Genomic DNA, 25,194 nt, shown 5'->3' on the forward strand with positions numbered 1-25,194 from the left:
ACAGACTTGCTTTTTTTGGTACCAGGAATTGAACTTGAGTACTTGACCACCGAGCCCCATCTCCAGCCCTATTTTGTGTTTAGAGACAGGGTCCCACTGAGTTGCTCAGCACCTCACTTTTGCTGAGGCTGGTTTGAACTTGAGATCCTCCTGCCTCAGCCTCCTGAGCCACTGGGATTATCGGCATGTATCACCGTACCCAGCAAAGATGCGCACTTATTTTTAATCTTGTGGCTTTTGAGTTCTTGGGCTTATTGAAGGACTTACAGGTGCCGATTGTTTTTGTGGGTTTGATCTGTTAATTTCTAACCTATCTGCTTCCGGGGCCTTTGGGTAAGAGGTTTTCCCCTCTGGGCCGTCCAGGGATCGACAGGGTAACCCGAGACCCAGCAGGAGCGTGTGGGGGACTCCCCATGGCTCCTGGAGCCAGTTTGGAATTCAGTACTGTGTCCCTGAGGCAGCACTGTGACAGGGAGGTGATGGCATTAGATCCAGGTGCCTGTAGGAGCCATCTCTGGGGGAAAGAGCATAAGACACAGGCTTCCTGGCTGCCAAAGTCTGATGCACCTGGCCATCTCTCCTCCCTGGGGCCCATTGTCCTCCATGGTCAGGTGACAGGGCTGGCTGGTGTCATGGCCTTCCGAGAACCTTGAGTGGGTAGTGATGTCACGTCTAAGAGCCAGCAGGAATTGTGTAAGTCGGGGCTTTGGAAAAGAAATACCAAAAACGGGCGTTGGGTGGGTGGGGAATCTATCCACTGGTGTTTTACACACGGGTAGAGGCCTTTCCTGAATCCTGTAAGCCATTTGGTCTCCCACAGGCTTGGATTTCTGTAATGATTGCAGGATAATTTGGAAGCTTTACTATGTTACTTTGTGCTCATTCCAGTTCTAAAACTGCACATAAAATACCAGACGCAGGACTCACCATCTTCCATCCATATTCTTGCAAAGCCGTCATAGGAAGCTGTAGCCAATATAATAGTCGACCTCCACACATGACCACATTCTTAGAGACATGGTATCTGGGCTGGGCAAACTGCAGTCAACACCCCAATCAGGCCCTGTGGCTGTTCCATAAATAGTTTTATTGGTACACAACCACGTCCATTTGTTCGAAGTGGTCAAGTGATTTGCACACAGAACACTTGGTTCCATTGGGAATCGCTGGCCAGATTATTAAAGTAATTCATGGAAATGACAACCATTTATCTGACATGTTACACTACATGTGTTAGCCCACCCAGGGCTCCCGAGATAGGAGGCAGACACTAGTGCTGTCCTCCCCCTTGTACAGAGCAGGATATTCGTGATGAACTACACAGTTTGGGTCCGTAATCTGTCACGATGACCTAGTTAACCATGGCAGGAATAAGGATATCGGTGCTCTTGACAGTAAAACCCACTGAGGGGGGTGGTATTACTGGTATTAATGATCTTCAGTTTGTGCTTAACAGAAAGTAGTTAGATTTTTCAAAATTTCTGAAATATAATTTAAGGTTTTCTTATTAAAAATCCTTGTGTAGGTGATGTTTTCTTTTGTCCAATATATATTAAACACAAGTATTAACAATCCAATTACTAATATCTTATGTGAAACTGTATCCTAGAATGATGAAAGAGTTTATATATTCTGTGCAGTGCCAGGTTTGATTGTACATGAATAAATCAAGGGGAATTATACCACCACACACACACACACAAATACACAAATATTAACACAGTGGGACACTCTCATAATCCCAGTGGCTTGGTAATGCCAAGGCAGGAGGATTTTAAGTTTGAAGCCAGCCTCAGCAACCCGGCAAGATGAGCCTGCCTTAAAATAAAAAAAAAAGGGGGGGGGGGTGTATGGTGCTATGGTGCAGTGGTTAAGTGCCCCTGGGTTCACTGCTCGCTACAAAAAAAGGTACACACACAGAAGTTGGTCAAGCTGACCCCAAACCAAGGAGTACCAAGTTGTAAAGAAGCTACCTTTACCGGGCACGCTGGCACACACCTATAATCCCAGGGGCTCAGGAGGATCGTGAGTTTAAAGCCAGCCTCAGCAACTCAGGGTCTCACTGGGTTACTCAGGGTCTCACGGTCTCTACATAAAATATAAAAAAGGGCTGGGGATTCTGGCTCAGACCTCTGGGTTCAATCCCTGGTACCAATTAAAATAAAATAAAAAGAAACTGAGTGTTCTGAGATTTCCCTTTACAATGCACACAAGATACAACTACTTCTTAAAGCTAAGTCTTTAAATAAAGTTTCAAATTAAGTTGAAAATTGCTGCTGATGAAAACGTAACCCCAGTGGGACTGGCTGACCTGCCCGTGGCTCACTCCCTAGATGTCTGTCTTCCCGGCATTAATGAGTTAGTGGGATTCATGGTTTCCTTGGTCTCCTGACATAAAGGTCACCTTTCCCCCTTCCTGGTGCCAGCCCCAGAGTAGTCCAGGGATTCTGCTGTATCTAGAACAGGTTTAGCATCGCTTATTTGAAGCACTTGGAACCTCAGTTATTTAGATAAGATTTGCTGCTGCGTTTTTTAGTGGTTTTTTTAAGCTTTGGGATGAAAGGGAATCCCTTACCAGTTGTAGATTTCTCAAGTGTGGGGTCAGCAGTCTGTGACCACCAGACAGCACCTGTAGCTGGTGAGCTGCTTCCGTGTGGCCAAGTGTAAAACACCCATCGTATCAGACTTAGGATGGGAAAACACAATGCCAGGTATCTCACTAGTGTTTTGGTTTTTTTTTCCTGATCACATATTAAAACATTTCGGCTACACTGCGTGACAGGGATGGTGTTACTAAAATTTCACTAATTTCTTTTTGTAATGTTACTGGAACCTTATGACTTGCCTTCTCTATCGGACACTGCTGATTTCCTAGAGAAAGCGTTGGAAGGAGACGGGTCACTAACTCTTTTCTTTGTTTGCGGAGCACAGACAACCATCATCTGGGACGCCCACACAGGAGAAGCCAAGCAGCAGTTCCCCTTCCACTCAGGTAGGTTTGCTGGTTCCTGTTGCTGGGGGGGATGAGGTGCAGAGGCTGCCCCAGGAATTCGTGATGTTGTAAACAGCAGCAGGAACGTGCCTGTCCACACCAGAGGCAGCTGGACTCTCCTCCCAAGCAATGCACGTAGGATGAGGTTCCGCCTTGATCCGCTGGTGACTGCTGCCCCCCAGCTTCCAGCAGACTGTACCCTCTTGTTTCCTTCACGTGCCCGGCTTCAAGTGGGGCCTCTACTTTGTAGCACGTAACTTCCAAGTGCTCAGGGAAGCAGGTGGGCGGGGCCTGCTCTAGGTGCCCTTGCAGAGTGCCCCTGCCCCACCCCCTCTGCGGGGGGATCCTGGGGCCCCTGGTGGCTCTTCCTTTCTTTCCACCAAAAATAGTTTCCACTGGAAATAGAATATAGTGAAGCTCTAGAACTCTGCTAATAATGAAATAAAAAATAAAGCCAGGTGCCGTGGGCCACGCCTGGAGTCCCAGCCCCTTAGCAAGACCCTGTCTCACAATAAAAAGGGAAGGGATGTAGCTCAGTGGTAGAGCATCCCAGGTTCAATCCCAGATATTTTCAAAAAGTGGGGAGGGGGCCACCTAGTGACTTCTGGTGACCATGTGGAAGAAGTGAGAACTTTAGGGATTACTGAACTAGCACGAGACCCAGCTCACCTCCCTAAAGTCCTCTTCAATCAGGTGCTGTGAACACGGTCCTAGAGGTCATCTTACTGACTAGAGGTCATCTTACTGACGGGCCTTGTGATCCCTCTAGAAGGTAGAAGGGCTGGGAATGTGGCTGAGTGGCAGGTGATGGCCTAGCCTGTGCAGGTCCCTGGGTTCCATCCCCCGCACCGTGTACCCAAAAAAAAGGAGAAATGGAAAAAGTGTCAAGGCAAAGACTTTTTTTTTTTTCTTTTGGTGGCAGGGACTGAATAGAGGCACTCGACTGCCGAGTCACATCCCCAGCCCTTTTTGTATTTAGAGAGAGGGTCTCGCTTAATTGCTGAGAGCCTTGGTAAGTTACTGAGGCTGCCTTTGAACTCGTGATCCTCCTGCCTCAGCCTCCCGAGCTGCTGGGATGACAGGCTTGCACCACCACACCCAGCTTGCTAAGGCCCCTCAGTAGTAGAGAAGATCCCATGAGGAGCTACCCTTGTCCTTTGCTGCTCCTCCCGTGGCCAACTTGCCCCCACTTCTCCATCCCTGTTCTCCTGGTGTGTGAAGGACTCTAGGAGATGGCCCGGTGGGCTGGTACCTCCACTGGAGGCAGGAACATAGGAGGCCGGCAGCCACCTGGAGTGAGGAGTGACCGCTTGAGCCATGGGTACCCAAGGGGAGGTGGGGAGAGAGCCATGCCCAGACCCCTCTCCAAGGACTTGAGGGAAGAATTGAAGCCACACTTCCCTGGAAACAGGATGGTGTGACTGCCGTGCTATACCACCCACATCTCTCCCCAGCTTGGCCAGTCACTCGATGCCGCCCCTCGTTCATGCTCACCTGAGGCCCTACACTGATGTGCACAGTTGCATCTGAGACCTGGGCGGTTGCAGTCAGGGACAGAACATGGGTTCAGACCCTGCTGGCTGTGATGTCGGCAGCCTGGTTCCTGCCTGGTCCTCCTGTGCCTCTCGGGTGAGGCGAGGGGGAAGTACCATCCTCAAAGCCCTGAGCAGAGCAGAGCTGCTATTGTGGAGCCATCTTCATGTGAGAGGGACCCAGGAGTGAAGGAGGGTGTCCTTCACGAGTCCTGATCCATGTCCGAAGGGATCGCTGTTGGCTCCAGTTAAACGCCAATCAAAGCGGGTGCAGTGGTCCACTCCTGTAGTCCCAGTGACTTGGGAGGCTGAGGCAGGAGGATCCCAAGCTCACAGCCAGCCTCAGCAATTTGATGAGCCCCTAAGCCACTTAGCAAGACTGTCGCAGAATAAAAACTAAGAAGGGCTGAGGATGTGGCTCAGTAGTAAAGTGCCTTGGAGTTCAATCCTCAGTACCCTCCTGCCCCCACCCCACCCCCCCAAAAAAATAACCAATCAGTGGCGTGGTCAGTGGATTGCACATTTTTCTAACTGAAGCATTTTGAACAAAGGACAGGATGGAAGGCTTTCTCCTGTCCTTTATCTCCTCCCTGTGTGAACACGAATCAGTTTAGCCCCACACAGTCACCCTGCTGGAACCCAGCAAGTTGGAGGCACAGGAGATGCTGTTTCCATAGCGAGTACCCTTCCACTCATGCCTGGGACACTGCCTGCCCCGGGCACAGCCAGGGCCTTAGGACTTTTCCAGAGGAACCTTGTCCCTGCAAATTGAGAAACGACTTTAAGGTCCTTGCGGGAAAGAGACTGTTCACACTGGGAATGGTTTTGTGAAGTTGCTGCTGTGCTCTTGGCTCTTCCGACCTGCCCTAGCCACGTGCGCAGTTAACACCTGCATCCGTCTCTTCCCTCCGGCAGCCCCCGCTCTGGACGTGGACTGGCAGAACAACACTACCTTTGCCTCCTGTAGCACGGACATGTGCATCCATGTGTGCAGGCTCGGCTGTGACCGCCCAGTCAAAACCTTCCAAGGGCACACAGTAAGTGGGGGTTCCCGTGGTCAGCCCAGCTCACCAGGATGCAATGTGGGAGCGTTTGCCTCACACCTAGAAGGAGGCGATGTCATGGCAGACCAGTGCTAGAACCCTTTGCACCGGAGCTGTGGTCACTGCAACCCGGTTGTGGGTAGGGAATGATGGAAACTCCCTCACGTGACCCCATGTCAGATTTTGCAATGAAGGCCATTAAGTCGATATGAGAGTATGTAAAGGAATAAAGAAAAAGATGCTCGTAATAAATGAATAGACAGAAAATGTTCACTGAGAATGGAGAACCGGGTTTTTGCGGGAGCAGGGGTACGAAGAATAGTTTCTCTGGATTAGGCCAAGGGGGGTGAAGAGTGGAGGGGCGTGTGGGTAGGAAGGATAATAGAATCAGACGTTGTTATCCTGTGTGCATATGAGTGCGCGGCTAGTGATTCCACATCATGGTACAACCAGGAGGAGGAGAAGTTATACTCCATTTGTGTATCATTCTACTGTCATGTGTGACTAATTAGAACAAACTAAAAAAATAAATGAGAACCAGGCACAGTGATAGACAACTCATCCCAGAAACTTGGGAGGCTAAGGCAAGAGGAGGATTGCAAGTTCGAGGCCAGCCTCAACAACTTAGCGAGATCCTGTCTCAATAACTAAAAAGGGCTGGGAATGTAGCTCAGGGGTTGAGTCCCCAGTAAAGCAAAAAGGTGAATGAATGAACAAAGTTGAGAACTGAGGAAATATGAATGTCTTGAAATGAAATCTTGGTAGATGGGTTGAATGGCAGATTGGACATCGCACAAGTAAAGTTAGTGACTCGGAAAGGAGCGCACAGAAATTGGCCAAAGAATAGATAAAACCTTGAAAGACTGAACTGAGTCTTGATGTGTGGGGCAATCGCAAGTCCTGTGAACATCTATGTGTATCGGGGAAAGAGATGAGACAACAGGAAACTTGAAGCTGCTACCACTGGGTTTTGCTGTGATGGAAAACATCAAGGCTCACGAGGTTTGGCAAACCCCAAGCAGAACCAGCATCAAGAGGCCCACACCTGCACCCCTGGACTTAGGGCTCCCCAGGTGCCACATTAATGATACATGATATGGAGAAATCATAAGACAACCAAAGATCGTGGGAAAGATCAGAGAACAGCTGTTGATAATGAACAGCTGACTTACCAGATCACGTAGCGTGGCCTCTGGGGCTCTACCGGGTCTGTCCTCGGGGTGCCTAGGAACGTCCACAAAGCAGCTGTGCCCAGGTCCTCCTGGGAAACCTGTGACTGAGCACCACACGGTGACCCTCTGTCTCACAAGCCCCTCCCATCTCCCAAGACGTCACTCAGAAGTCCCGGGCCCCGCTGGGAGTGTCATGGCGCTAGCTGGGTGTGGTGCCCAGGGCACAGCCTCGCTCCTGGCCTCGGTGGCTGGCTTGGCTTGCTTCTGTGTCCACCTCCTGCAGAACGTGCAGAGGCAAGGCCAAGGCTTCTCCGTCTTTGTCACCCGTGCCCAGAGTGGCATTCAGTGCTGGAGCATCCCCAGAGGGCAGAGGAGATCAAAGCCATCATGCCGCTGCTGTAACTTGAGACATGAGTGCCACTGGGAGTGCCACTGTCCCCAGCCTTGCTCACTTCCCTGGTGGGCACCCACCTCTCCCAGCTTCTGGCCCCGCGAGTCCCACAGAAGGGGCTTCCTGAGCCTGGGCATCAGCAGTCCTGCCCGTGTCTCCCTGGGGCTGTGCCGCGTTTTTCTGGTCGGAGCTGTTCTCTGGCCCTGTTGTGTCCATCGCTGTTAAGGGGCTGCCCGTGGTCTGATTTCTAGCGGACCTGCCTTTGCCCCCACTTGGCTCTAGAAGCGGGTCTTGATGGCTGCTGCTCCTCCTAAGCCGAGCTCTGGCTGAACGGGACGGATGGAGCCTGCTCCTCCCCGAGACCTGTGAATGAGCTGCTTCTGGACGCTTCCTAGGGATTGTGACTGGGGAGGCAGAGGGAGGAAGTTCCACTCCTGGGAAGGAAGCCATTTCTCCCTGGAGGACTGAAGGGGGGTTCAGCTGGGGATGGACGTCGGTGCTCAGCAGCCCTAAGAGATCTGCCCGTGGGCTCGCTCCTCTCCACAGCTGCAGCGGAGACGGATGCCCACACTGCCCCGGGGAGGATTTTGTTCCTCCTGCGTGTGTTTTCCTGTCCAAGACAGCGTGGGTCCGTTTCCGACACTTCTGTGTGGCCTGTGGGTGTGGATTTGTGCCTTTGGGTTGCATTGCTGTCTAGCCGGGCAATCCTGTGTCCCGTCTTGACCCCCCTGTCCACCTATCGTGTGTGTGTGTGTGTAAGGTACAGGGGACTCTGAGCCTACCCAGTAGCCCCCCCCCCCTTTTTTTTTTTTGAGACAGAGTCTCACTAAGTTGCTAAGGCTGTCCTCGTACTTGCTGCCATCCTTCCTCAGCCTCCTGGGATTGCTGGTGCATACCACTGGGCCTGCCTGAGACCATCTTGGATGTAGATAAGAGGGAGCGGCACTTGCATTTAAAGCGCACAGGAAAATGGTATCCAAAGTCCAGCTTCAGAACTAGCTGTGGTTTTATTGGTTTTATTTTCCCTCCTTGTTATATGTGAATTCTTCATTTGGCTTTCTTCCTAGTAGAGATTTTTTTCGTTAAGGAAATACGCGAGGAGGAGGCTGACGGGTGTGGTTCTTACCTATGGGACCTGCAGGGTAAATCCCCAGGCCTGGGCAAGGCTGGCAGAGCACCACTGCCCTCTGGTGGAGGGCCGCCTTACTGCTTCCTACACACAGGCTTCCATTTCTTCCTGAAATCCTTTCCCCCTTTGCAGAATGAGGTCAACGCCATCAAGTGGGATCCTTCAGGAATGCTGCTAGCGTCCTGCTCTGATGACATGACATTAAAGGTGAGGCCAGCGTCTCGCGGGATGGACCGTTCAATCCTGGACCAGCCCCCATGTTCCCCAGGGTCTCGCATTCCGCTCCTCCGTTTGTTTTTGTGGGGACCCCTCCTCTGTAAGCTTCTCCCTCACCAAGGCAGCGAATGCCCATTTATCAGCCAAGTGCTCTGCTGAGGGTCTTCACCTGAGTCCTTGTCAACTCCCCCACCCTGCTGGGATCCCGCGGGCCAGCAGCCAAAGGAGCACCCCCAGGATGAGAGGTGATGACCCACCCCAGGTTGCGGACGCGTTGCTCATGTCGTTGGCCATACCCTCTCCAGATCTGGAGTATGAAGCAAGACACGTGTGTCCATGATCTTCAGGCTCACAGCAAAGAGATCTACACCATCAAGTGGAGTCCCACGGGACCAGCCACCAGCAACCCAAACTCCAACATCATGTTAGCAAGGTAAGGGGATCCAGCCCGCATGCTCCCGTCTCCCCTCTGGAATGCAGCCTTAATTCACCCTTGATTTTTTGGTACCAGGGATTGAACCCAGATACACTCAGCCACTGAGCCCCATCCCCAGCCCCAGCCCTATTTTGTATAGAGACAGGGTCTCGCTGAGTTGCTTAGCACCTTGCTTTTGCTGGGGCTGGCTTTGAACTTGTGATCCTCCTGCCTTGGCCTCCTAAGTGGCTGGAATTACAGACATGCACCGCTGCGCCCGGCTTAATTTACTCTTGAGCAAAAAAGAGAATTTTGCTGGTGTGTCCCCAGTGTTTTGAAGCCCATCCAACTAGACAGAACGCTACTGCATTTTGAAGATGCCAGCGAGATAATACTGTTGTCTCTGGATATCCATAGGGGTTGGTTCCTGGATGAGCTGTGGATACTGAAATCACAGGTGTGGTGCTCAATCCCTCATGTGTTGGCATATAACCTGTGCACGTTGTCTAGAACTTCACATCCTGAATAGCTCACTTGATACCTGATGCTGTCTAAATGCGTGAGCCACTGTTAGGCGGCATTGTTGAGGGACCGTGGCATATTCAGTATCGGCAGTCTTTTTCCTAGTTGTTTTTGATCTGTGGTTGATGGAATCTGCCGTTGCACCCCCTTGCAGATGTGAAGGGCTAGCTCAATCATAGGAGGCCCCATTGCTTTAGCTGTGAGTCTAGTAGAAGGAATCTCGTCTGTGTCAGGCCTCAGGAATTTGGCTTTAGCAAAAATTCTTTACTATAACAAACCTGAAAGCCCTCAGCTTAGACCTGGGTTTGCTGCACCCCACTCAGAGCTCCTAGCAGCAGGAATTTGGGGTGGAGATCAGAGGTTCCCCAGCTCCAGCCAGATCTGCCTGCCCCAACATTTGACAGTGAATTTTCTAAGATACCAGAACTGGGAAAGCGTGGTCATCAGGAACAAAGGTGGCCTTCCCAAAAGGCAGGGCTTCAGGCCACAGAATTGCTGCATCCTGATGCACACTGTACCCCAAGGGATGTGGCAGTCCCCTCTTGGTTTGTTTGCTTGTAGTCCTGAGGATGGAACCCAGGGCCTTTGCACACCCGCCAAGTGCTCTGCCACTGAACTACACCCGCAGCCCTAATGCTTAGAAGAACACTGTTGTGACATATGCGTGTAATCCCAGCAATTTGGGAGGCTGAGGCAGGAGGATTGCAAGTTTGAGGCCAACCTGGGCAACTCGGCCAGGAGCTGGATTTGACTCTGAGCAATGCAAAAGAAAAACAGGAAGTCAATGAGTATCCATTTGTTTCCCTTATAACAGCGCCAAAGAAAAGCTCCCTCTAGTGTCTTTGAGTTTACAGTCCAGAAGAGAGAGTGCGCTCTGGTTGGTTGTTCACTCACGGCAGAGGCTGGAGGTAAAGGCTTCTGAGAGTCCGTGAGGCGTCGTCGAGATCTGTGCAAAGCCGCCCTGCTGACCTGCTTGTGCTTTGTGCGCTCTCTTCCCAGTGCTTCGTTCGATTCTACGGTCCGACTGTGGGATGTGGAGCGGGGCGTTTGTATCCACACACTAACCAAACATCAGGAACCTGTCTACAGTGTAGCCTTCAGTCCTGATGGCAAATACTTGGCCAGTGGCTCCTTTGACAAGTGTGTCCATATCTGGAATACTCAGGTAACCTCGCAGCCCTGCGGCCCCAACCTTCCCCAAACCAGCGCCTCAAGGCCCACGTTTTCGGTGACCCCAGCTTGCAGCAGTGACTCCGTTAGGACTGCCTAAAGCAGACAGCAAGGCTGGACTCCCCAGGCCAAGTGTGCTGCCTGCCTTGTGCTCCCGAGGGCGTGGGGTCTTCCCCTCCCCGAAGCCTAGAGCAGGTCCCTTCCTCCAGGAGGTGTCCCCAGAGTTCTAGGCCGTTTGACTCGGAGCCAAGCTCTGAGCTTGTCATCTTGGAAGACCACCTGCAAGGAGCTGCCGTCCTTAGTGCTCTGGGGAAAGCTGGAAAGGCTGCCCCCTGGTGGAGGGTGGTGGGAGGCGTCCCTTCATCTCAGCAGTCCAAGGGCACCGGCCAACTGGGACCCGGCCATTACATTTTGCTGCCATTTAATAGAGATGGAGGGGCTGGGGTATGGCTCAGTGGTGGAGCGCTTACCTGGTATGCAAGAGACCCTGGGGGTTCAGTCCCTAGCACTGCAAATAATAAGGTTGATGATGCCATCTATGCACGTGTATACGTGTGCATAAGTAAATGTGTCTAGGACCAGACCGATGTGGGCAAGAAATAAAAACAAAATACGGGGGGCCCCTGGGGTGATACCACCCTTTAAAGACTCTGCTTGATGACAGCCCATTGGCCCAGTCTTGGGACATCTCCCACTGTAACCAGTCCAGTGTTGAGGGTTTATTGGAGTCTCCCCAGCACCTGCTTCACACCTCTCTGGCGCTTGTCAAGTTAACGCTGTCTGGTTCCCACCAGAAGCTAATAGCCCGTGGTCTTAGCTGGCACCCCGGGACCAAAGGGGCATGCGTCTGTTCTTTCAAACTACTTGTCCAGGGAATAACTTCATGACATGTTAAGAGACTCCAGGGAGAACTCGGACCACGAGGTTGGTGTGACCCCCAGGAAGGGGGTCAGCAAGGAAAGGGCCAAGGTCACAGCTCAGCATTAGAGGTCTAGCCAGGCACGTGGGAGGAGGCCCTGGATTCCATCCCAAGTGCCATTAAAAAGAGAAATCTAGGGGCTGGGGCTCAGCAGTAGCGCACTCTCCTAGCATGTGCAAGGCGCTGGGTTCGATCCTCAGCACCACATAAAAATAAATAAAGGTATAAAATATCACATCGGTCTTTAGTAAGAAGTTTCCAACTTTTTTTTTTCCCTAAGAGCCAGTCCCTGAGGCACATGCGTGCGGCCCACAGCCCCAGCTGACCTAGGCTCCCCGCACCCCAGTCTCTCGCTGAGGACAGCCATGGCCAGTGCTCTGGGGGTCAGGGAGCAGTCCCATCCTTCAGAGTTGGTGGTCTGAGGGTTACATGTCCACAGCCACCAGTGTCGAGTGGAAGTCCTTTTTAGCTCTCCACAGTAGGGCATTTTTGTGATGGGCAGTGGGGACAGGTGAGGAGGAGTGACCACTGTCCTCCTGCCAGTTGGCGGGCCTCCTCGCCTGGCAAGTGACGGTTGCTTTCCTTTGCAGAGTGGAAGTCTCGTCCACAGCTACCGGGGCACAGGTGGCATCTTCGAGGTGTGCTGGAACGCTCGAGGAGACAAAGTGGGCGCCAGTGCGTCCGATGGCTCTGTGAGTGGCACCTCAGGTTGCTGGGGAGTAGAGGGGGTGGGGGACACCCAGGGAACTTCCAGGCTCCCAGTCCTGGAACTCCAGCACACGGCAGGCGCTCTGCGAGCCACACACAGACTTGAGTTCTGGGGGAGAGAAAAGAATTGCAGGTGTAAGCAGGGGGTTCTGGGAGAAAGGTGCGAACAGGATTGTGGAAGATACAGGGGATTACGGGAGAAATGAGAACTGGATTGTGAGAATCAAGGGAACAGGATTCTGGGAGAAGCCAGGGGTCAGTGGGAGAAATGAGAACAGGAGATAATGGGAGAAAGGAGGACCTGCAGGTGGGAGCACAGGATTGAGGGGAAATTAAGAGCCAGAGGATTCTGAGAACCAAGGGGTTCCAGGAGGAATAGAGAACAGGATTCTAGGTGAAAGAAGGATTTGGGCTCAACATACAGGATTCTGGAAGGAAGGGGAGAAATGGGTTGTGGGAGAAGGATTATGAGAAATAAATGAACATAATTCTGGGAGAGGTAAGGAATTGTGGGAGAATCAAGTGACCAAAGAAGTCTGGGAGATAGGTCTTGACAGAGGATTCTGGGAGGGAGGGAAGAAGGGAATTGGTGAAACAAAGGATCATGGGAGAAGAATTGTGGGAGAAAGGACTAATGGATCAGAGCAACGGATTCTGGGAGGAAGGTGAGAGCAGGATTATAGGAAAAGCAAGGAATTGTGGGAGAATTAAGGGACAGGATTCTGGGCGAAAGGAGGACTTGTGGTCCGGGGCAGAGGATTCTGGGTGAAAGGTGAAAACAAGATTGTAGGAAAAGCAAGGAATTGTGGCAGAATTAAGGGACAGGTTTCTGGACAAAAGAAGGACTTGCAGGTCCCGGGGCAGAGGATTCTGGGCGAAAGGTGAAAACAAGATTGTAGGAAAAGCAAGGAATTGTGGGAGAATCAAGCTACCAGAGATTCAGGGAGAAGCAAGGGATTGTGGGAGAATCAAGCTACCAGAGGATTCTGGGAGAAAGAAGGGCTTGTGTGTCATGGCTGATTCTGGGAGGAAGATGTGAACAGGAGAGTGGGATAATTGAAGGACGGGGTTGTAGGAGGAAGGAGGATTAGCCAATCAGAGGAGGGGATTCTGGAAGGAAGGTGAGAACAGAATTATACGAAAAGCAAGGAATTGTGGGAGAACTAAGGGACAGGCTTCGGGAGAAAGAAGGATTTGGGGGTCAGGGCAGAGGATTCTGGGAGGAAGGAGGACTTGCAGGTCTGGGGTAGAGGATTCTGGACAAAAGGAAGACTTGCAGGTCCGGGGGCAGAGAATTCTGGGCCGAAAGGAGAGAGAGGATTGTAGGAAAAGCAAGGAATTGTGGGAGAATCAAGCTACCAGAGGATTCTGGGAGAAGCATGGAATTATGGGATTATCAAACTACCACAGGATTCTGGGAGAATGAAGGGCTTGTGTGTCATGGCTGATTCTGGGAGGAAGGAGGATTTGGGGGTTGGGGCAGAGGATTCTGGGAGGAAGGACTTGGGGGTGGGGGCAGAGGATTCTGGGAGGAAGGAGGACTTGGGGGTCGGGCCAGAGGATTCTGGGAGGAAGGTCTGAACAGACTTGTGGGAGAAGTAAAAGATTGTGAGAAAAATAAGTGAACTGGTTTCTGGGAGAGGGACGAGATTGTAGGAGAATCAAGTGACCAGAGAATTCCGGGAGAAAGAAGGTTTTGTAGGTCATGACAGGATTCTGGGAGTAAAAAAGAGGATTGTGGTTGAAACAAAGAATTATGGGAGAAGAGGATTGTGAGAGAAAAGACTAGTGGGTCAGGGCAGAGGATTCTGGGAAGAAGGTGAGAAGATTATAGGAAAAGCAAGGAATTGTGGGAGAAGCATGGGATTATGGTACAATCAGCTACCAGAGGATTGTGGGAGAAAGGACTGGGGCAGGGAGAGAATTCTGGGAGGAAGGTAAAAGGATTATAGGGAAAAGAGGATTGTGAGAGGAGCAAGAACAGGATTCTGGGAGGAAGGACTAGTTGGTCAGAGCAGAGAGTTCTGGGAGGAAGGTAAGAATTTAGGAAAAGCAAGGGATTGTTGGAATTAAGGAACAGAGCATACTGGGAGAGGCATGGGATTATGGAAAAGTTAAGTTACCAGAGGATTCTGGGAGAAAGAAAAGGCTTGTGTGTCGTGGCTGATTCTGAGAGGAAGATGTGAACAGGATTGTGGGATAATTGAGAACCATAGGGTTCTGGGAGAAACAAGGAATTGTGGGAGGAAGGAGAACAGGATTCTGGGATTAAGGAGGATTAACTGGTCAGAGCAGGGGATTCTGGGAGGAAGGTAAGAATAAAATTATAGGAAAAGCAAGGAATTGTGGGAGAATTAAGGGACAGGATTCTGGGAGGAAGGAGGACTTGCATGTCCCAGGGCAGAGGATTCTGGGAGGAAGGAGGACTTGCAGGTCCTGGGACAGAGGATTCTGGGTGAAAGGAGGACTTGCGGGTTTGGGGCAGAGGATTCTGGGCAGAAAGAGACAACAGGATTGTAGGAAAAGCAAGAAATTGTGGGAGAATCAAGCTACCAGAGGATTCTGGGAGAAAGAAGGGCTTGTGTGTCACAGCTGATTCTGGGAGGAAGGTGTGAAGAAGATTGAGGGATAATTGAGGGCCAGAGGGTTCTGGGAGAAGCAAGGAGTTGTGGGAGGAAGGAGAACCAGGATTCTGGGAGTAAGGAGGATTAGCCGGTCAGAGCAGGGAATTCTGGGAGGAAGGTGAGAACAGAATTATAGGAAAAGCAAGAAATTGTGGGAGAATTAAGGGACAGGATGCTGGGAGGAAGGAGGACTTGGGGGTCGGGTCAGAGGATTCTGGGAGGATGGTCTGAACAGGCTTGTGGGAGAAGTAGAAGATTGTGAGAGAAATAAGTGAACTGGTTTCTGGGAGAGGCACGAGATTGCAGAAGAATCAAGTGACCAGAGAATTCCAGGAGAAAGGTTTTGTGGGTCATGACAGGATTCTGGGAGTAATAAAGAGGATCGTGGTTGAAAAAGAATTATGGAAGAGGAGGATTGTGAAAGAGAAGACTAGTGGGTCAGGGCAGAGGATTCTGGGAAGGTGGTGAGAAGATTGTAGAAAAAGCAAGGAATTGTGGAAGAGTTAAGGACAGGATTGTGGGAGAAGCATGGGATTATGGGACAATCAGCTACCAGAAGATTGTGGGATAAAGGACTGGTGGGGCAGGGAGAGGATTCTGGGAGGAAGGTAAAGGGATTATAGGAAAAAGCAAAGGATGGTGGGAGGAGCAAGAACAGGATTCTGGGAGGAAGGTCTATTTGGTTAGAGCAAAGAGTTCTGGGAGGAAGGTAAGAGGATTTAGGAAAAGCAAGGGATTGTTGGAATTAAGGAACAGAGCATACTGGGAGAGGCATGGGATTATGGGATAATTAAGCTACCAGAGGATTCTGGGAGAAAGAAGAGCTTTGTGTCACTGCTGATTCTGGGAGGAAAATATGAACAGGATTGTGGTATAATTAAGTGCCTTAGGGTTCTGGGAGAAGCAAGGGGTTGTGGGAGGAAGGAGAACAGGATTCTGGGAGTAAGGAGAACTAGCTGGTCAGAATAGGGGTTCCTGGGAAGAAGGTGAGAAGATAATTATAGGGAAAGCAAGGGATTATGGGGCATTTGAGAGAACCGGATTCTGGGAGAAAAGGACTCACAGGTCAGAGCAAAGGATTCTGGGAGGAAGGCAAGAACAGAGTTCTGGGAGGAGCAAAGGATTTTGGGAGATTCAAGAGAACAGAGGATTCTGGGGAAAAGGACTTGTGGGCCAGAGCAAAGGATTCTGGGAGGGAGGTGAGAACAGCATTGTGCGAGAAGCAAGGGATTCTGGGATAAAGAAGGGCTTGGAGGTTAGTGCAGGGGATTCTGGAAGGAAGGTGAGAACACGATTGTGGAAATGCGAGGGATTATGGGAGAAATGAGAACGCAGGCGAGTGGGAGATACAAAAGACGGCGGGAGAATCGAGCTCCTAAAGGAACTGGGGGAAGCAAGGGGGTAGAATCTAGACTTCTGATGGCGTATTCGTGCCGTTTCTGAAGGTAACAGGTGCTTCATCTTTCCTTCCAGGTGTGTGTGTTAGATCTGCGGAAGTAAACACAATGAACGTTAGGAGAGGAGAAAAAGATCCTGAGGGAGCAGCCGTGGGTGCGCGGGGTCGCCGCTCTGTCCCCGTCCACCGGCTCCAACCGTGTTCGAGCTTGACTTGTGCACTTAGAGTGAAACCAACTTGTCCCTGGCCGCGGGAGTCTCTCTCTCTTTCTCGTCATCTTCATCCTGAAGTTGAATAAACAAAAGCAGACCGAGAGCCCTGGGGGAGGGTCCCGCCCGGGCCGTCTGAGCCAGGGAAGGAGGAGGTCGGTTTCCATCCCGAGTGGGCTCTTGGGGCTTAATGGGAAGGGGGTAGTGAAAGAAGCTGTGCCAAAAAAAAAAAAAAAAATGCTGTGATCAACCCAAAGGTGGGGACCGCCTCCTTAGGGTCCCCGAGTCGATTTGGACACCACGTCGCTCCCACAAAGGCTGCTCGGAGACCGTTTGGACTGATGGGGCGCGCGACTTTGTCCTCCCAGCCCCGTTTTCTAGAACCTGGTTTGTTGGGTGGCTTTTCTGTCCACGGGAATTCCGTGGTCCGGGGCCTTCCACGTGAGGTGGAACCTGTCTGGGGTTCGTTGCTTCTTTCCCCCTTGGTCATGTCCTTGCCCCTGCGCCATTCGCTTTGGTCCCGTCTCCCTCCCTTTTCATGCCCCCCCACACACACACACACAGACACACACACACACAGACACACGCGGCCAGGGACAGGGTGACGTGATGAGGAAAGCCCTGAGGGACAGCTCTCTCCCCACCCGTCCACTGCCCCGCCCCCCTCTGTCACCCATAGCTGCTCCACGTCTTGGGTCTCAAGGGCACTTTTGGCGCATAAATAAGTGCTTTATGTAAGAAGGCAGGGAGGGGGACTTTTTACAGGAGAAAAAAAAAATGACTTATAAGAGAAAGAGCCTGGAGTATTTTTGGAAAAAAAAAATATTTTTATGTTTAAACGATTTTAAAATCCTAAAATGGCCATCAGACAGAGAGAGCTTTGTGATTCATATTTAAAAAGGAAAAAAAAAAAAAAAAGTCAGACGTCACTGGCAGCCCAAGGTGTCTCGCCCCTTTTCCGTCAGCTGCGTGGAAGGCATTTAGGAAGACCTTGGGTGCAAGAAGGACGGTCCTGCGCATTATCAGCTGGTGCGAAAGAAGTGAGGGAGGCTTCCAAACCGGCAGCCGGCCTCTGCTGTCACCTACGCCTTTTCCCCAGAAATATAGCTCCGGTGTTCACCTCGCCAAGAGCACACACTGGGAAAGTACTTGCCAAGTAGACCTGAAGGCTCCCCAGAGCGCACCTCGGTCTAGAGAAGACGCAAAATATCACGGAAGAAAGACTGTCATTCCCGAAGGCGAATCATTACCTAGGTAGAATGTTACTAACCACTTCTACGGGCTTTATCCTCTCTTTCACAAGAGACTAGAAAAAGGGTGGGGAGTTTTCGTTGCTTTTGTTTTAAAATGGGTCTTTACTATTTTTTAAAAAAAAAAAATTAAACAAGTTTTTGTGTTCCTAGCAAGGTTTGCTGTCGTGGGATCAGGTGACTGTAGTGCCCTCGTCACAACTTAACACCGATTTTAAATTAGCAAGTGGGGAACAGATGGAAAGACAGGGCCTCTCCCCTCTGATTTTCCTGTGGGCGTAGGGAAGGGCAGGAAATGTTGGTGAGGCTATGGAGAAGCCTAGGGGGCTGATTTCACTCAGCTGTGTGTTCCTGTAGCTGAAGCAGGGTGTAACTCGGGCGGATGCATCTCTCCATGGAGCCCAAAGTCACCCATCACGAAGAGCAGGGGCTTCCTGCACGATTGAGCATGCTCGGAGGCCGTCTGCAGATACCAGAGTGCATTAATCCTCCTCTAGACCGCCTCCACTTTGGTAGGTGAATTTTGCAAGCCCAGAAAGACCAAGAGGTGCTCGTGCTATTGAGTGTCGTGTTCCAGCTGTGGCACCTAAATACTCGGCAAAGAAAGCCAAAGTTGCATGGGTCACCATCGAACAGAGCAGGTGTCCCCCAATAAGTTGATAATCTCCTGCCCTGAAGATGCATTAGGTTTGGGGTGCAGATTTTGGGGATCCAGATAAACACCATCTTTACTGTTCCCCAAGTAAAAATGTTTCTCTACAGAATACCAGCTGTCCAAAGTTAGCCCATTGCTGGGATATGGCTCCTTAGACAAGCCCTCTACTGCCATGGGCTATGTCAGGGACTCACTAGACAATCTGCGCATGGATGTCGGTAGCCAGGGTCTCATTAGCCCCTCGATGAATCTGAGCCTCATCAGAATTGTTAGGTGGGAGCTGAGGGCTGCAGGCTCGTGACAAGTTCCTGCACAAGAGGGAGCCCGATTAGGACGAAGCAGCCTGCCCACCTTCCTGCTTCACAACTAGCCACTGGACTCGAGTGAGCATGGGCCACCAGGGGACCAGACGGGGGCATGCATCTTGTGCCCCTGAAGTCCATCCCCCACCCACAGAACACCATGGTCGACAGCAATTTGTGGAACCTCCCCGTCTGCAGACCATTGTTCGCCCTCCTGCCAGAGCGCCATTAGATTCATCCTTGTAGTCAAGGGGTGGCCCGTGTATCATGCAATTACTGTTCTACGTTGTTTACAGCTCTTAATAATTGTGAGGAATGCTTAAGTCTTAGTGACCAAATCTAACCTTGAAAGCAGACATGATGCGGTAATCCTCTTTGGAATCTTTGGTGGGGTTCAAATTGACCAAGAGCCGTGTCCAGCATCTACCTGGGAGGCGAGAGCGGCCCCACGGGGGCCTGGAAGGGCCAGATGGACGTTGCAGGGTTTGACGCTCTGACTCCACTCCACACCGTAGGACTTGACTTTTTGTTCTTTCTAAAAATAGATGATGGAGCCAAGTGAAGTGCACTTTGTCCAACGTAAAGATCTGCTTTTTTTCCTTGTTATTTTTCTCCCTTTTTTAACCTCTTGTTCCTGCTCTCTCTTTCATCATTGTGTTTCTCGTCAAATGCAGAAATGTTTCTTCCACCACTCACTGAAGTTTTAGATTCTGGCTTCTGCAGTTGTTATTGTCTGTGTCAGACGTACAGCCAGACGTGGTTCTCCGTCAGCATTTTCCAGATTCTGTTAAACAATATCTGTCCCCCATTTTCTCTACTCCCCGCCACTCACTCCTCACGCTCTTGGGAAAGAAAAAAAAAAAAAAATCACCTTGTGTGTCATAGCTCATTTGTTTCAAGAGAGAATCGACAGATCATATTCAGTGTCTTGAATAAATTGCTCTATTTTGATATTAGAGATCTGGGTGCCTGTGGTTTCTCCGTCTGTCTGGGTAACTCCCACATTGACACTGATCAATGGATACAGAATTCTGTCTTTTATGGAAATAACTGCCTCTTCCCGGGATTGCCCCTTAACTGGGGTGGGGGTGTCTGAAGGCCAGGATGTAGCAGTGTTCTGGAACAGGCCAGACCTGGGTCTGAGGACTGGCCCTGAGCTGCCGTGGACCCAAGAAACACAGGCCAGACGAGCTGGGCTTGCGCAGAGAAGCTGACCGGGCACTGACTGAAGTGGGATGCTGGTTGGCAGCAAGACCACATGGATCCCTGTGATCTGGGCTAAAATCCCCTGTGTATGTGGGCTAGACCCCCCCGGGTCAGTGCCATTGTTAAAAGATATTTACGGACAGCCTTCGTGATCACAGAAAGCGCTCCGGGCACGTTTGCGTGCCGCATCTTGATTTCTAGCTGGGTGTCACTTGGTGGAGTGTGGGAGAAGGGGGAAGAAGGAGTGGAGCTAGTCTTAGGCCCTTCTATGTAAGAATCCAGATTTGAATGAACTAATTTTGTTTTCCCTTGGTCTGGGTGCTCTGTCTGTGAAGCATCTCATGGACAGTTTGGGTAAGCCAGCCCAGAGCCCGCCGGCCGGCCTGGAGAATACTGTCAACAGGACAGGGCCCAGAGCAGACTAGACTGTAGGGAGGGTGGAAATGGAAGAACTCGTGTGCTAAAATTTTGAAGTTGGTTCTCTGGAGAATGGGTGGTTGGTCAGGAAGAGAGTTATCCTCAAACCCTTAGAGACTGCCCAGGAAAATGGCAGGGTCTCTAGATTCTGTAGTAGCTACACAACTGTAGACGTTGATATTGATGCGTTCTGTGAAATTGGGGGAAGGAGCCAACTACTAATGGTTTTGTTTGTTTGATTTTTAACTGGGGATTGAGCCCAGGGGCTGCTCCTCAAGCCCTTTTACCCTTTATGTTGAGACGGGGTCTTGCAAGGTTGACCAGGCTGGCCTGGAATTTGTGACTCTCCTACCTCAGGAATGACAGCTGGGCAGCACTGCACCCAACCTAACTACAAATTTTTTTCTCACGGTAGTGAATAAATGGGCTAATAAACTGGCCCGCTTAAAGTCCAGTGGGAGCTATCTGAGGGGCACCATCTCATCTTCCCCCTCCCAGCTCTGCCTCTGTCATGGTCTCCTCACAGACCACCCAGCCCCTTGGTTCCAGATCCCAATTCCCTCCCACCTCAAGAACTTCCCTCCTGGAAGTATCCCTGCTCTCCTATCCTCACCAGCAAACTGGATCGCTTTCCCCTAGCCTCCCTACTGTAGCACCTGGCATCTTAAATAATAACAAAACAGCAAATGGACATGCCTCCGGCCTCATAGGAAAAGGGCTCAAAACCCAGGCTGTCTCTGTTGTTGATGTGCCCACTGTTATCTCTGCGTTTCCTGAAGTCCTATCTCTAGTGTTCTTTCTTCCATCTGGTCAGCAGCCAGGATGGGAGGAACTCTCCACTTATCCTCATCGGAGCTCATCCCAGTCAGAGCCGCCATGCTGGGAGTGTCAGCTAGCTGCTTGACGCACCAGCTAGGAGGACTTGTGACCGGGAAGCGGGCCACTCGGGGTTCTTACTTGCCAGCCGCAGAACCTAACGTGCCAATGAGAAGGGTACTTGGCAGCTCTAAGGACTGGAGCATCAGATCGGGGGCTGCACAGAGAGAAGCAGCCAAAATCAGTCTGTGGGGCCAATGCCATGGAGGTAAACACAGTCGACTGACACAACCACACAGTTGCCCCCCAGGAAACTCAAACCTCCTTCACACCTCTACCCCTCCGGACTTTTGGTCAAGGTGTGCATGGTCCCTCTCCCCTTAGGAGATGCAGCAAAAATCGCCCTGAGATCCCTGAGGTCGCAGTGAACTCCGAATCCACCTGCAGCTTTGTGACTCCAAAATCTGGACAGCTTTTCTAGAATGAAAGGGAGTCCTAATCTAGATTCAAAGGGAGGTCCCGTGGGACACATGTGTACAGCACCTTTGAAAAATAGTGTCTTTTCTAGATAAGTAATTGATGGATGAAATTTTAACGGATGGAAAGGTGGAGATGTAGGCAGTGCTGTAAGTGCAGGTCAGGTTCCATGGATTCCTTAATCTCAGTTTTCAATATGACATGGGAATTTTGGGATCAAAGCTATGCCGTGCAGCTCTATGGTCCTCTACTGCTCTTTGGCATCCCTCATACTGGCAGGAAGAGCATCTGTTGGGTATATTGTTTGGATACCATCCAAGTCGGACTGGGGGCTCAGTCACAATTACTTTATTTTATGTAACTACTTCCCCAAAGACACGGATCTTGCACTTCACATTACAGCCAGCCTCAGAACTGCTAATGCCAACTAGGCAGAGTGGTCTAGAAGGAATCCTTCCGTTCCCAAGCCCGTCCATGTGGAATGGCGTCTCCTGGCATGAAGAGGATACTCGGGAGGAAGCTCTAACTCAGTAATAAGAGTGGGACTTCAGAGATGCCGTGCTTTGGCCATGCAATGAGAGGGCAGCAAGGACGCACTTCTAGAGGACCAGGGATGAGTACCGCCTCAGGACCACAGAGTCCAGACCCAAGTCACATCCCTTCACAGGTGTCCTTGAGTTGGGTGAGCCATGTCAACGTCATTTTCCTTGCGGGACCCACTTGCAGTATGGATTTCAACGGTGCTGGCATCAGAACCTGGAGAGGAAAAGAGAAGACTCTGATGGCACCTGCATTCTTGAAGGTTTTTCCTCCAGCTGCAGAAAATGCCCTGAGGACTCGGCAACACACCAAGTGTGCATAAATGAAATGTCTTAGTGTTTGGTCTGGAGGAGAAAAAAAAAACCAAAAAACTACGGTACAGTTCATCTTCATTTTATCAAATCATTCCCAATGATGAATCAAATCCTGCAGAATCATCTAGTGCAGTTGATAATTAACTGCTACCTGAGTGCTACAGGAAACTGCCTACAGTCAACCTTAAGAAAATTCTGGTACGCAGGTGTAGTTGTGCACGCCTGTAATCCCAGCAGCTTGGGAGGCTGAGGCAGGAGGATCGCAAGTTCAAAGCCAGTCTCGGCCAAAGCAAGGCCCTAAGCAAACAAAGTTTGACCAGGCATGGACTGTTGCATACTGGGTCCTGATGGCTGTTTCTGTTCCCACCATCAAAAGAAAGGAAGTTTCCCATTGGTGGAGGGAGGTGCTGAGGGAGGAGAGCTGCTCACTGAATCCACATGGAATCTTTGCCCCTCCCCTCCCCAACAATGTAAAGGTCTGTTTCATCATTCCACTAGCACACCTTCCACAGTTGTGGTGGGGCGACCCTTTGCCACAAATGGCACAATTATTCTTTCATCCCATACCTACCCCAGGAGTGTCTGCTTCCATACTGATGTGGAAGATGCAAAGTGTGACCTCCTCAACTCTATGTGGCAAGTGAGTGCCCTTAATGAAAGCCTTCAGGCCCCCATCAATGGGCCTTGCTGATCTCTGCAGCCTCCTCTCGGGTCTCTCTCCTCACCCACAAATGAATGCAGGCACACTACATTCATTCATTCATCCTCTCTCCCTCCTCCCCCCATCCCAGCTTGATCCTGCCCCAGTGTCTTTGCATATCTCCCTCTCCCTCTCCCTCTCTATCTCTCTATCTATCTCTCTACCTGCAAATCTCTAGTTTACACTAAATTCAGATCTCAGCTCAAATGTTACCTTTTCCCCAGACACACTTCAGGGTCAGCCTATCTGAGACCACTCTCGCACCCCTCTTCCTGCTAGGTCTCCCTTCGTAGAATTAATATTACAGATTTATTTCCATTTTTTCTCACTCTGTCTTTACCCCTAGAATGGAGTGTCTCTGGACAGTAAATTTGAGTTATCACAGTGTCCCTAATGTCTAAACACCTGGCACACAGAAGGTGCTCAATAAACATATTGAATGGATAAATACAGTCGGGTAAGTGCCTCAGCATCACTTGGATACAGCATTCATGTGTGGGAGGATTAGTTCAGACTACTCCGAAGAAAAACAGGATCAAGCAGTTTTAAAGGAAGGCAAGTGTGGGCTAGGGGTTGTGGCTCAGTGGAAGAGTGCTTGCCTAGCAGGTGTGAGGCACTGGGTTTGATTCTCAGCACCACGTATAAATAAAGGTATATTGACAACTAAAAAATATTAAAAAATAAAAAGGCAAGTGTGATTTTCAGCATTCCTCCAATATAAACACATGTAAACCGACTGTGGACTGTGAAGGAAACAGCACTCAGATCTTCCTCCCAGGGTTTGATGAAGATGAGTTTAGCAGAATGTAGGTGAGAGAAAGTCGGACCCAGCATGATCTCAAAGGCAAAGGAATTGAAATGGTGGGTGAAAGTCGTGACATTGCAGGGCTACATCTACAGGCAAATCCTAAGGAGAGTTTGGTTTGCCCACAGAGATGAGAGTAGACCTTCTGTGGGACTGAGTTACCAAGAACCAGCTGGGAGACTTCTGAAAGATACACGTGGTACCAGAAGAGTATTCCCGGTGGAGGGACTGGTGGCACTTGACAAAGAGTTGATTCTTACCAGGGTTGCCCACTTTTTTATGAGGACAGCCCAGGCTTCTGAGAAGTTGTGTGGGATTGCTGTGGTCCTTTTCAGGAAGACTCAGCTGCGTGTCACATGGTGATTTGTGATCAAGGTCTAGCTAAGGATAAGCCCTGGTGACCTCACACCCGGGACATGCTGTGGGTTATATGGCTTTGAGGTCTTCCTCGTCTTTCATTCCTCCCCTGGGGCTTCATGGAGGAAGAATATCTATTCATGACAACTTTCTTGAAGCAAATATTGCTGGCAGAGAGCCACCCAAGCCCAGCCCTGTCTGAGTTACGTGGGTGCTTGCAGCTGTGGGTTTTGAAGCAGATCTGGATTTCCATGGGTATTCTCTTCTAGTTTTAAAAGATCTTCTCAGAGAATACCCTGAGAAGTTAGTTAAACAAGGATGTTGGAGGGTGTTGATGAATTATGTATTGGTGCAAAGTCTGTGAACATCTCAAGTCCCTGTAGGAAATACAAGTGATAATGGCCTCAAGATGCCAAAGGACCAACACCCTGCAAATGGCCCCTTTAATGAGCTTTACAAGTCCAGAAAGTTTCTTGGGAACCTCCCAGCCCCACATAGACTTAGATTTGGATGTATACTGGATGTTTCCCATGCCTTCATATCTTGAATTCCTTAGAAGCATTGAAGCTCTGGACACTGGATGAGCCTTGGAAAAGCATACAAGACCTGGGCCCAGAGGCTTCAAGGTGTCGGACTACACCTGACCTACCCAAGAAAGCCCAAGGCTCTGGGGTGGGTTCTCTTGGATGCTCTCCTAGCGATCACAAGCCAAGGACCACCACATGTTACTTTCAGAGGGAAGTGAAAGGAAAGCAGGTTGCTATGCAAGGAAAGCTTCCCTGGTTGCATTGGGAAGTAGCACAATGTCCAGTTCTTGAGCTCTCTAAGGCACTACTTGGAGGACAGGCAGCTGGAAAACTGCAAGGTGCTTCACAAGATGCCTACAAGGGGGAGATGATTGCCCTACAGTGGCTTGA

At 50.4% G+C, this 25,194-nt stretch overlaps 2 protein-coding genes across 4 annotated transcripts in view; one reads left to right on the plus strand and one right to left on the minus strand.

Moving 5' to 3' along the window:
• Tbl1x (transducin beta like 1 X-linked) overlaps positions 1 to 19,603 on the plus strand; it is a 180,130-nt gene extending 160,527 nt beyond the window's left edge. For all 3 annotated transcript variants that reach the window (XM_071606828.1, XM_071606826.1, XM_071606827.1), the window contains exons 11-17: positions 2,932 to 2,992; positions 5,440 to 5,561; positions 8,392 to 8,466; positions 8,781 to 8,908; positions 10,412 to 10,577; positions 12,092 to 12,193; positions 16,307 to 19,603. In XM_071606828.1, coding sequence (XP_071462929.1) covers positions 2,932 to 2,992; positions 5,440 to 5,561; positions 8,392 to 8,466; positions 8,781 to 8,908; positions 10,412 to 10,577; positions 12,092 to 12,193; positions 16,307 to 16,333 — 681 coding nt within the window. In that variant the 3' untranslated portion in view covers positions 16,334 to 19,603. The remainder of the gene's footprint in view (positions 1 to 2,931; positions 2,993 to 5,439; positions 5,562 to 8,391; positions 8,467 to 8,780; positions 8,909 to 10,411; positions 10,578 to 12,091; positions 12,194 to 16,306) is intronic.
• A 2,619-nt stretch (positions 19,604 to 22,222) lies between these two features.
• Gpr143 (G protein-coupled receptor 143) overlaps positions 22,223 to 25,194 on the minus strand; it is a 34,955-nt gene continuing 31,983 nt past the window's right edge. Inside the window, 1 exon segment of the mRNA XM_071606666.1 lies at positions 22,223 to 22,317. Within this exon segment, the coding sequence (XP_071462767.1) occupies positions 22,223 to 22,317 (95 nt within the window).

Source organism: Marmota flaviventris, chromosome X, assembly GCF_047511675.1.
Source record: "Marmota flaviventris isolate mMarFla1 chromosome X, mMarFla1.hap1, whole genome shotgun sequence".
In the NCBI taxonomy this organism is placed as follows: Eukaryota; Metazoa; Chordata; class Mammalia; order Rodentia; family Sciuridae; genus Marmota; species Marmota flaviventris.